This window comes from Ahaetulla prasina, chromosome 7, assembly GCF_028640845.1.
Source record: "Ahaetulla prasina isolate Xishuangbanna chromosome 7, ASM2864084v1, whole genome shotgun sequence".
Taxonomy (NCBI): Eukaryota; Metazoa; Chordata; class Lepidosauria; order Squamata; family Colubridae; genus Ahaetulla; species Ahaetulla prasina.
Window position 1 is genome coordinate 100,793,414 of NC_080545.1, and position 12,214 is coordinate 100,805,627.

The 12,214-nt window shown below is 48.2% G+C and overlaps 1 protein-coding gene across 2 annotated transcripts in view; it reads left to right on the plus strand.

Moving 5' to 3' along the window:
* Positions 1–2,172: 2,172 nt before the first annotated feature.
* TNPO3 (transportin 3) overlaps positions 2,173–12,214 on the plus strand; it is a 53,158-nt gene continuing 43,116 nt past the window's right edge. For both annotated transcript variants that reach the window (XM_058190150.1, XM_058190151.1), the window contains exon 1: positions 2,173–2,534. In XM_058190150.1, the coding sequence (XP_058046133.1) occupies positions 2,391–2,534 (144 nt within the window). In that variant the 5' untranslated portion in view covers positions 2,173–2,390. The remainder of the gene's footprint in view (positions 2,535–12,214) is intronic.

Sequence of the window (12,214 nt, forward strand, 5' to 3'; positions counted from 1 at the left end):
AGAGGAATGTAAGTAGGGTGGAAAAAAATAAGGAATGTAGTCTGAAAACTCCCTACAGGAGACTAGATCATAGACTTCTAGGGCTGAAAGGGAACTTGGAGGTCTTCTAGTCTAGGGGTCTCCAACCTTGGCAACTTTAAGCCTGGTGGACTTCAAAGCTGGCTGGGGGATTCTGGGAGTTGAAGTCCACCAGGCTTAAAGTTGCCAAGGTTGGAGACTCCTGATCTAATATGTACTCGATAAAATAAATAAATAAAAAATAAATCTGCTGGGTGCAATTCACTCCCATTTATGGAATTATAGGCTGCTTCTTTCAGTGGGAATGTTTATTTTTCCTCCTCCTGGGCAGCAACTTTTTCGTTTTTTTCTATACGCCGTCCAGAATCACTTCCACAGTGAGCTAAGCGGCTTATAAATGTCATGAATAAATAGCAATATTTTAAATTAACAAAACAGGCAAAAAGCTCCTTCTCTGTGCAATATCCAATCCCAGTCCAGGGACCATGCTTCTCCAACCTGTTGGAAATTTCAAATATGTTGGAAAAGGACACCCCCCCCTAAGAATGAGCACCTATGCTGCTGTGCATTACGGGGTCGGTAGTCCCAGTGCCCCCAGACGTTGGAGAAGCATTTAGCATTGAAGCACAATTTTATTTATTTTGTTTTATTTATTTATTTATTTGTCATAACAGCATACATAAGCATAAGCATGAAGCAACTATATAACATATAAGAATATATATGAGTATAAGCATTTAATAACTATATAAATTGGATATAATGAAAGGAAACAGTAGGACAGGAACGGTAGGCACGTTTGTGCTCTTACAGACCTCTTAGGAATGGGGTGAGGTCGATAGTAGACAGTTTTTGGTTAAAGCTTTGGGGATTTTGAGAAGAGACCACAGTCAGGTAGTGCGTTCCAAGCGTTAACAACTCTGTTACAGAAGTCATATTTTCTGCAATCAAGATTGAAGCGGTTAACATTAAGTTTAAATCTATTGTTTGCTCTTGTATTGTTGCGATTGAAGCTGAATAGTCTTCAACAGGAAGGACATTGCAATAGATGATTCTATGAGTTAAACACAGGTCATATCGGAGTTTTCTAAACCCAGGATTTCAAGTCTGGTGGCATAAGGTATTTTGTTGTTTTCAGAGGAGTGGAGAACACATCTTGTAAAATATTTCTGGACACGTTCAATTGTATTGATGTCTGAAAAAAAATTTTTATGCACTTCTGCCTAAGGATTCAGGAAATGCTGATCAGCCAGGAAGCTAAAAATCACAAAAGGCTCTCCCTGGGGCGTGCATAAGAGCACAAAAGTGCCTATCGTTCCTGTCCTATTGTTTCCTTTCATTATATCAAATTAATCATCACCAATCGCTTTCCACTTATGACTATGACTGTAACTTTTTGTTGCTACCATTAAGGGTTAAATTGCAACCTATGACCATCATTTGTGTTGTAAATGTTGTACCTTTGATGAAGGTTTTTTTTCCCCTTTTCTTTTATGTACACTGAGAGCTTATGCGCCAAAGCAAATTCCTTGTGTGTCCAATCACACTTGGCCAATAAATTCAATTCAATTCTATTCTATTCTATTCTATTCTATCAAATTAATATAGTTATTGCATACTTTTGCTCATATATATGCTTATATGATATGTACTTATTTTATGTTGATGCTTGTGTATATTGTGGGACAAAATAAAAATAAAATAAAATAAAATAAAAAACTTCGGCCTGCAATCGACCCACCAAAGGCAACCAGATGAAGAGGCGTGGCTTCAACGGTTCCCCCCTCCCTCATCCTCCTCCCGGGGAATTCTGGGAGTTGAAGTCCCCGCCTCTTCTGGCTGACGTGTTGCGGGGTGGGGGGGAGAAGAAGAAAAAACGCTCGCACCTAAGGTGACCCGGCCCCGCGCGCGCATGCGCGGAGGGGACGCTTCCCCCCCCACGTCCGCCCTTCCCGCCTCTCCCAGCCGCTGAGCTCACTTCCGGCGAGCGCGTGCAGCCGCCCGGACGCTTTTGCGAAGGGGACATCCGCCGTTCCACCGGAAGTCTCTCCGCGGCGGCCGTCCCTCTCGGGCCAAGAAACGGGGAAAGCAGCCTTCGCGAGGCGGGAGGCCGCGCTCGGAGCTCCGGCGTCCCCTCGGGCGTCTCGGTTGGACTCGGAGGCCTAGCCGGCCAGGCCGGAACTCGCGCGCGCGGGGCGTGGTTTCCGGAGGGAGCGCCTTCCGGGTGGCTCCGGCGCGCTTCCGCCTCCTCCCGCAGCGGCGGCTCGCTTCCTTCCCGGTAACGGACTCGGCGGAGGCGCCGCCCGCGATGGCCGCGGAGGCTTGAAGGGCCAGGAGGCGGCGGCGGCGGCGGAGGAGGAGGAGGCGGCGGGATGGATCCTGTCGGGCCCGGCGGGGGCGCCGGCGGGAAGCCGAGCCTGCAGATGGTCTACCAGGCCGTGCAGGCGCTCTACCACGACCCGGACCCCAGCGGCAAGGAGCGCGCCAGCCTCTGGCTCGGGGAGCTGCAGCGCTCGGTGAGGGAGCCTCTGGGCCCCCGGGGAGGGAGCGGGCAGCGCGGCCTGGAGGGGAGGGAGGGAGGGTGGGGGCTCTCCGAGGGGAGAAGGGGGCTCACCTCTTGCAAAGGGTCTCCTTTGGGGGCTTCTCCCCTAGAGGATCGGGGTGGGTGGGTGACTGGGAGGGAGGGAGGGAGGGGGTCGCCTATTTCTCCCCTTCCACATTTAGGGAGGGGAGGGGAGAAGGATGAGGGTCTCCTTTTCTCTGGTTAAATGAGGAGGGGGCCTCGGGGGGAGACCCCCTCCGTTCCCCCCCTCCCTCCTGATCGCCCCCCCCTCCTTTCAGAAGGGGCCTCCTTTTGGGGTGGGGGCTTCTCCCCGAGAGGGTCGGGGGTCGCCTGTTGCAACGGGACCTACTCACCCGCCCCTGCCTCCCCTTCCATGTTTAAGGAGGGGAGGGGAGAAGGATGAGGGTCTCCTCTCCTCTGGTTAAATGAGGTGGGTCCCTTTGCAACAGGTGACCCCCCTTCATTCCCCTTCCTGATCACCCCCCCTTTCAGAGGGGGGCCTCCTTTTGGGGTGGGGGCTTCTCTCCCCTAGGGGATCAGGGTGGGTGGGTTAATTGGAAGGGGTCGCCTTTTTCTCCCCTTTCCACGTTTAAGGAGGGGAAGGGAGAAGGATGAGGGTCCCCCCACCCCTGGTTAAATGAGGAGGGGGTCTCAGGTCCTTTTGCAACAAGCGATCCCCTCCATTCCCCATCCCGAACGCCACCCCCTCTTTCAGAGGGAGCCTCCTTTTGGGGTAGGGCGCTTCTTCCCTAGAGCATTGGAGTGAGTAGGTGGGATGGGGACCCAAGGTCCCCTTCTCCATCCCATCCCCATTTAAATAGGGGAGATGCACAGAAGGTCTCCCCTGGCCGTAGTTAAATGCAGAGGAGGCGGCCTGGGTCCTTTTGCAATAGGTGACCCCATCCCGCCCACCACAAAGGGAGCCGCCCCTCTGATGGGGAATGTTGGGGGTCTCCTGTTGCAAAGGCCTCCTCCTCCATCCCCTCGTCTTTCTCCCCTCCCCTCCTTAAATGCTATGGGGACAGAGAAGGTGGACTCGAGTCCCTTTGCAAACAGGCGACCCCCTCCATTCCCCATGCTGCTGCCCCCCCCATCCCCTTGGATCCCCCAAAAGTAGGCCCCTGCTGAAAGGGGCTCTCTCCACAGAGTGGGTAAAGGGCAGGCCACCCAGCCATTATCCCCCCCCCCGAGTTTCTCGTAGGTGCCCAAGGTAGGCCTGCGGGGGGGGGGAGGTAAGAGGGAGGGTCTCGCCTTTGCACCCCAAATCGTCCCTCCCAGCGCTGTTGGGGACCTCCCACCCCCCCAAGCCCTTGGCAAAGACGCAGAAAGAGAAAGCTTAGCTGAGATGCAAGCTGGGGAAACCTTGCCCTGGCAGCTCCACCTCGCAAAAGCGGTTTGGAAAACAAAAAAATTCCATCCCCCCCCCCCCCCATAACTTTGTTATAATTGCACAACAGACTTTAGAAAGTGAAAGCTTGATTGCCTTGAGGCAAGGAAGCTGATGAAGAAGGGATGCCCTTCCTGGTAATTTTTCTTTTTCCTAAGTTGCAACTTTCCCCCCCCTCCTAAATGCAACTTTTTTAAAAAAAAAAAGAAAAAAAGCTCCTGGTTTGTGTTGCGACACCCTGGGGGCGGGGCGAGTGGGAGTCGGAGGTACAACTCCAGGCCTGCCAGGAATGAATTTTTTCCAGTGGATTCCTTGTGAAGCGAGAGGCTTGGTCTCTTCATACTTTTGAGCAGGCTGGCGGCTTCCTTATCGGCCGTCGGGAGTTCAGGGATACCTTCTCCCGCTTCAGCTCTTCAAACTCTTTATTTGTTTTTCTGGCTGGCAGAGATAGTGAAAGTATCTCCTAATAATTGTTCCATCTTTTTTGTGCCTTAGCTGCAGGGTTAATTTTGAGGGGCTTCGAAGGTTTGGGCCTACTTGAAACATCAAACTGCCTGAGAAGAAATTGTTTCAATAGAAAAGAATATTTGTAGCTCAGGGTTGAAATGTGGGGCCCTTGGTGGTCCCTGAGCTTGGTGGTTTTCTTTTAGATGTTTCGTGACCCAACTAGGAAACATCACCAGTGCTAGAAGGGAGTGGAGTTTATGGAGGAGAAGAACTGTACTGTCCTTGGTGGTCCCTGAGCTGGGTGGTTTTCTTTTAGATGTTTCGTGACCCAACTAGGAAACATCACCAGTGCTAGAAGGGAGTGGAGTTTATGGAGGAGAAGGAGTGGTCCCTTGGTGGTCCCTGAGCTTGGTGGTTTTCTTGCAGATGTTTCATGACCCAGCTATGGAATATTATCAGTGCTAGAAAGGAATGGATTGAGGGGAGAAGAATAACAACTGTGGCTCTGAGCTTGGTGGTTTTTTTGAAGACGTTTCATGGCCCAACTAGGGAACATCATCAGTGCTAGAAGGGAGTGGAGTTTGCAGAGTGGGAGAGGAGGAGGAGGGGAATGTTGGATCCTGGGTGTTAAATAACTAAATAACATCAGAATTGTTTCTTGTTGCTTGTATGGGATAAGATGCAATTGTATCTCCTGCTTCTAAGCCAGATCCCCGGTGATCTTCTATATATTAACGCTTAACAGGAAAAGGGAGAAAGTCGCTTTGTATATGAGTATTTGTGGGTTCGTATCCATTCTTGAGAATGGCCAGCCTTTACCATATTTCTGTTTTATTAGTGTGGTGCCTCAGAAATCATATGCAAACGGTATTGTTTCAGGCAGCTCGCTTTTCTGGAAATCTGTATTTCAGCGTCGTTTTTGCAGCCGATGTACCATGCGGTCCATTCTTAGCATATTTCTGGGGGGCAAAAGTTTCATTTATTCCGTTGGATTCCGCGTTTGTTAGATTTATGTCCTATCCCTCAGCCTCAAATAATTGAAATCGAAGTCTTTCTTCCTTTTTAATTCTGCAACCACAACATGCAAGGCAGTTTAGGCAGAGAGAGAGAGAGAGAAACAGAAAGTGACAGGCTAAAAGTCACCCGATGATGATCTGGGTCTGAAGCAAAGATTAAACCTAGATTTACTCCAGGTTTAAGTTAAATTCAGTGGGGAAGCCAGATTCACTTAATGACTGCGTTACTAGCTTAACAACTCCAGTGAGTCACTTGTCAAATGTGGCACGAAAAGCCATAACTCACCTAACAAATGTCTCACTTAGCAACATCAATTTGGGGCTCAATTGTAGTCGTAAGTTGAGGACTACCTGCACATGGAGAAGTTTCCCTTAGTAATATTTTTATTTTTATTTTTTTTCAGAGCAAAATTTTTTATTTTCCATAATAATTCCCACAATTTGACCAGTGTACAATACAGTCACTTATCCAACAATCGATCCTATACTCAAATTATACTCAATCAGGGCTGCTCGACCGCCACTCCCTCCCTTAATCCTTTTTACCCTTCTCATCCTTCTTCAACTTTCCCCACCATCCTTCTCCTCGCTTTCCTACTTCCCCACCTCTTTCCCACTTCTTTCCCACTTCTCACTACCATCCTTTCTAACCCTCTATCTTCTCCTCCTTCTTCTTCTCCTCCTATCCTTTCTTCTCCCTCCCTTCTTTCCTACCTACCTACCTGCCTACCTACTTTGTTACTTCTTTACTCCTTAGTAATATTTTTAGAAGTCGTTTGCCATTGCCTTCTTCCTAGGGCTAAGGGGTAGTGACTGGCCCAAAGTCACCCAGTGAAGTTCCATACGGCTTACTTAGTAACCATTCAAAGTTACATCGGGGCTGAAAAACAAGCAACTTACGACCATTTTTTCCACGCTTACGACCGTTGCAGCCTCCTTGTGGTCGCGCGATTTACATTCAGATGCTCGACAACTGATACACATTTACAACGGTCGTAGCGTCCCAGGGTTACTTAGTCCCCTTTTGCCCCTTTCTGGCCAGCCAAGTCAATGGGGGGAACCAGATTCACTTAACGACTGGGTTACTCGCAGAACAACCGCAGTGAATCCCTGAGCAAGAAAAGTTGTAATAGGGCCTCTGTGGCTCAGACTGGTAAAACAGTCTGTTATTAACAGCAGCTGCTTGCAATTACTGCAGGTTCAAGTCCCACCAGGCCCAAGGTTGACTCAGCCTTCCATCCTTTATAAGGTAGGTAAAATGAGGACCCAGATTGTTGGGGGCAATAAGTTGACTTTGTATATAATATACAAATAGGATGAAGACTATTGCTTAACACAGTGTAAGCCACCCTGAGTCTTCGGAGAAGGGCGGGATATAAATGCAAATAAAAAAAGACAGGGCCAAGCTCACTTAACCGATTTCTCACTTTGCGACGTAAGTGAGGATTCGTGTATTGACAGAATACAGAATACAGAATTCCATCAACCAGTGGAACAGAAGTTGCCTTCAGAAGTTGTGGGAACTTCATCCTTGGAAACTTTCAAGAAGAGCCTGGATTGCCCTCTGTCGGAAATGATGTAGGGTCTCCTGCTTGGGCGGAGGGGGTTGGCCTAGATGACCTCCAAGGTCCCTTCCAACTCTGGTTATTCTGTTATTCTTCTATTATTCAGAAGTTGTGGGAAGCTTTCAAGAAGAGACTGGATTGCCTTCTGTCCGAAATGGTGTAGGGTTTCCTGCTTGGGCGGAGGGGGTTGGCCTAGATGACCTCCAAGGTCCCTTCCGACTCTCGTATTATTCTGTTATTCAGAAGTTGTGGGAACTTCATCCCTGGAAGTTTGCAAGAAGAGAAGTTTGCAAGCATCAGTCTGAAATGGCATAGGGACCCCTGCTTGGGCTGGGGGAGCGGGGTTGGGCTAGATGACCTCCAAGGTCACTTCCAGCTTTTGTTAATCTGCATATTGTTGCACCAGGGAGTCATTTTTAAGGGTATTTGTGCTTCGACCTCCCAAGACCAGAGCAGGACCCGCGAGCCTCAGGATGAAATGCCCCGGGGCTTCACCGCAGGGGAAAAAAAATAGGAGATAAGGATTGACTGAAAATCCTTATTTTCATTTATTTTCATTTCGTTTTATTCGACTCTTTAAAGGCGCCTAATCCCCCCCCAGGGCTGGGCTGGGCGCCTTTGGCAGGGAAACTCACCCTAATTTACGTCTGCCAAGATCTCATTTCTGGAAAAGGGCAGACGGGGAACGAAGCAGTTCAGGTCGGCGGGGTGGCACGGCTGCCCAAATGAAGCCAGTAAGATTCCAAATTAAGCTTGTAATTCTTAATTTCTTGCTTGATCCTTGCTTTCCTTTTACAGACAAGTCCTTGGGCTTCGGGTGTCTCTCGAAGAGAAACCGGCAAGAGAAGCAGGTTCAATTTTTGAAATCTCTTTTCCAGGCAAGCTGGCCGTTTCCGAGCTGCCTCCCTCATTGGGGGCAGAATCCTGAGAAAATTTAGGCAGTCCTCGACTTACAACGGTTCGTTTAGCGACCGTTTGAAGTTACAACAGCAGTGGAAAAAGCTACTTAACAACCTTTTTTGTTTTCCACACTTAATGGCCGTTGCCACATCCCTAAGGTCACGCCACCAAAATTTGGCCGCTCGGCAACTGACTTGTACTGACGACTGTTGTGGTGTCCCCGAGGAAGTTAGATTCACTGAACAAGGGTTTACTAACTTGACCAATGCGGGGATTCACTTAACAACCGAGGCGAAAAAGGTGGTAATGCAGGGCGAAATTCACTTAACAAACGTTTCACTTAGCAACATAAATGTTGGGCTGAGTTGTGCCCATAAGTCGAGGACTACCTGTACTCTGACAGATTCAAAGATTAGCATCTCTCTCTCTGTGTGTCTCTATGTCTCTCTCTCTCTCTCTGTGTGTGTGTCTTTCTATGTCTCTCTCTCTCTCTGTGTGTGTGTGTGTGTCTCTGTGTCTCTTTCTCTGTGTCTTTCTCTCTTTTCTCTCTCTCTCTTTCTCTCTGTCTCTCTTTCTCTTTCTGTCTCTCTCTCTGTCTCTTTCCCTCTCCATGTCTCTCTTTCTGTCTCTCTTTTTGTCTCTCTCTGTCTCTTTCTCTCTGTGTGTCTTTCTTTGTCTCTCTCTCTCTTTCTCTCTCTCTGTCTCTCTCTGTGTCTCTTTCTCTGTGTCTTTCTTTGTCTCTCTGTCTCTCTCTCTCTGTCTTTCTCTCTCTCTGTCTCTCTCTCTTTCTCTCTGTGTGTCTTTCTCTGTCTCTCTCTCTATCTCTTGCTCTCTGTCTCTTTCCCTTTCCATGTCTCTATGTCTTTCTGTCTCTCTCTGTCTCTGTGTCTCTTTCTCTGTCTCTGTCTCTCTCTCTGTTTCTCTTTCTGTCTCTCTGTCTCTCTTTCTGTCTCTCTCTCCATGTCTGTCTTTCTGTCTCTCTTTCTCTCTGTGTGTCTTTCTGTCTCTTTCTCTTTCTCTGTGTCTTTTTCTCTTTGTCTCTCTCTTTCTCTCTCTCTGTCTCTCTTTCTCTTTCTGTCTCTCTCTCTCTCTTTCTCTCTCTGTCTTTCTGTCTCTTTCTCTGTCTCTTTCTTTCTTTCCGTGTTTCTCTCTCTCTCTCTCCCTTTCTCTCTCTCTCTGTCCATATGTAGCTATGCACGAAAGGAAGAATATTGAGGTTTCAAAACTGTCAGGCGTGGGGTTAATTTTTCCCCTCTCTTTTGCCTGACCATTTTTGCCTCGCCCCCTTTCATAGCACTTTGACCCGCTCCTTTCTCCCTCCTCCCCGTGAGATGTGGCAAAATTCGCAATCACAACACACACACACACACAAAACCCCAACCTCGGCTGGGGAAAAAACTAACAGGAATTGCTCTTTGATCCCAGCAGTTTAAAAAGGTTTAGATAAAAAAACGAACGATCCGAGCAGCTTAGCTATGCGGTTCTGCCACTTTTAATTCCCTTCTCTGCTCCGGCTGGGCATTTGCTTTGCACGTTTCCTGTCGGGCGACCTCCCCAAAACCAGAGGCTGGACTCAAGGGCCCATCGTTCTGCGCCAACCAGTCGTGGAGATGAAACTCGCCTCCTCACCACCTTATAGCTGTGAGGGAGGCACCTCTTTGGCACTCGGGGCTGTTTTCTCTGGTCCGACCTAAAAATCCCCCAGGCCGCCTTTCGGCTTTTCTGGAGCCTGGGTGGAGGGAGGGCCCTTCCGCTGTTCAATTTATGTCCCACGGCCACTTCGCAAAGGGGCAGGCTGGGTCCCTGCGCCCAAAAAAGTGACGGGGAAGGGAAGGAGACGAGGAAAATGGAGGCAGGATGGGTGACGATTGTAGTTAGACCGACAAACCGGAGCCCTGGTGCACTTTACAAATCAGTGCGTTTGTGACAACCCCAGTTGTATGGAGCATCAGCTGGAGTAAGTGTGCCTTCCTCCTTCCCTCCCTTTTTCCTTCTCTCATCCTTCTTTCCTTCCGTCCTCTTTTTCCTTCCCTTCTTTTTTCCTTCTCCCTCCCTCTTTCCTTCCTTTTTCCTTCTCTCATCCTTCTGTTTCCTTCCTCTTTTCCCTTTTCCTTCCTTTTTCCTTCTTCCTTTTTCCTTCTTCCTTTTCCTTTTCTCATCCTTATTTCCTTCCTTCCTTCCTTCCTTCCTTCCTTCTTTCTTCCTTCCTTCTTCCTTCCTTCCTTTTCCTTCTTCCTTCCTCTTCCTTCCTTCCTTCCTTCTCTCATCCTTCTTTCCTTCTTCCTTCCTTCTTTTTCCTTCTCCCTCCCTCCCTTCCTCCCTCCCTCCCTCTTTCCTTTCCTTCCTTTTTCCATCTCTCATCCTTCTGTTTCCTTCCTTCCTCTCTTTTTTCCCTTATCCTTCCTTCTTTTTTCTTTCTACCTTTTTTTCCTTCTCCTCTTCCTCCTTTCCTTTATTTTTCCTTCTTTCCTTCCCATCCCCTTTCCCTCCTCCCCCCCCCCTCTCTCTCTCACACACACACATTTATGGGCAGAGAGACCCCCAAGGCACCAATCGCTCTGTGAGAAATATTAAACCTTGAGGTTGGAGATGGGAGACACGAAAGGTCCCGGCTGTTTATTACTTTCTCATCCAGGGACACAGAGATACTATCATCTCAGAATTAAAGCCTGGCGGATTTAGTAAGTTGCAGACCATGAAAGCTTTCGCCAGAAGGAATGACTTGGGGTGTTAAATGATGATCGCTCTCGCTGGCTGGCGCAGACACATAGGGCCAACTGTTTGGAAAATCCATTCCACAGATTTGGCCTCAATTAGGTTCCGGTCCTTTCGTGTCTTTTCAAATGAACCTCCTCGCTTGTTAGAGGCCTGATGCCAGCCTCAAAAAACCATTCCTGATGGTTTATTAAAAAGAAAAGTTTTTCATTGCCCTGTTAAGGATCCTGGCTGGATGGGTTTCGGGATGTCTAAGGCAGCTGCTGCCTGGGACGCTCTTTACTCGAGGGTGCTGTTAATCCTCTTCATCTACGACCTGGTGTAAAATTGACTTGGGGGATCGGCTTTCAGGGCTGTGGAAGAGGAGAATTTGAGAAATACAGCTTTGGAATAGGGCTTTGAGTTCTCAGCAGTGTTTATAGTCGGTAAGCAGAGCCCACTTGGAAATATGAGCTCACTGGCAAGCAGAGATGGGGGCTGTGCTGAGGTTTAAAGCAGGGGTCTCCAATTTTGACAACTTTAAGCCTGGAGGACTTCAACTCCCAGAATTCCCCAGCCAGCTTTGCTGGCTGGGAATTCTGGGAGTTAAAGTCCTCCAGGCTTAAAGTTGTCAAAATTGGAGATTCTTGCTTTAAAGGGTGCATTTTGATCTTCATTGGTGGGAAAAAAAAGTTCTGCATTTAGGCGAGAAAAATCAAATGCTAGAGGTATGGAAGAGGTGGTAGCTGGCTCAATAGTAGTAACTTTAAGAGGGATCTTGGAGTCCTAGTGGACAACCATTTAGATAGGAGCCAGCAGTGTGCAGCAGCTGCCAAAAAAGCCAACACAGTTCTGGGCTGCATAAACAGTGGGATAGAATCAAGATCACGTGAAGTGTTAGGACCACTTTATAATGCTTTGGTAAGGCCACACTTGGAATATTGCATCCAGTTTTGGTCGCCACGATGTAAAACAGATGTGGAGGCTCTAGAAAGAGTGCAGAGAAGAGCAACCAAGAAGATTAGGGGACTGGAGGCTAAAACATACAATAAAACGGTTGCAGGAATTGGGTAGATTTAGTCTAATGAAAAGAATGGAATGAATGAATGAGCTGGAAGAGATCTTGGAGGTCCTCTAGTCCAGCCCCCTCCTCAAGCAGGAGACCCTATACCATCTCAGACAAGTGACTAATCCAGTCTCTTCTTAAAAACCTGCAGTGATGGAGCGCCCAAGATTTCTGGTGGCAAGCTGTTCCACTGGTTAATTGCCCTCACTGTTAGGAAGTTTCTCCTTCATTCCAAGTTGCTTCTCCCTTTGATTAGTTTCCAGCCATCGTTTCTTGTCCTGCCTTTCTGGTACTTTGGAAAATAATTTGACCCCCTCCTCTTTGTGGCAGCCCCTCAAATACTGGAAGACTGCTCTCATGTCACCCCCAAATTCTTCTTTTCTTTAGGCTAGCTAGGGGTGACATGATAGCGTTCTTCCAGTGTGTCATAGTCTGCCACAAAGAAGAGGAGGTCGACCTATTCTCCAAAGTACCAGAAGGCAGGACAAGAAGTAACAGATGGAAACCAATCAAGGAGAGAAGCAACCCGGAACTAAGGGGAAATTTCCTGACAGAACA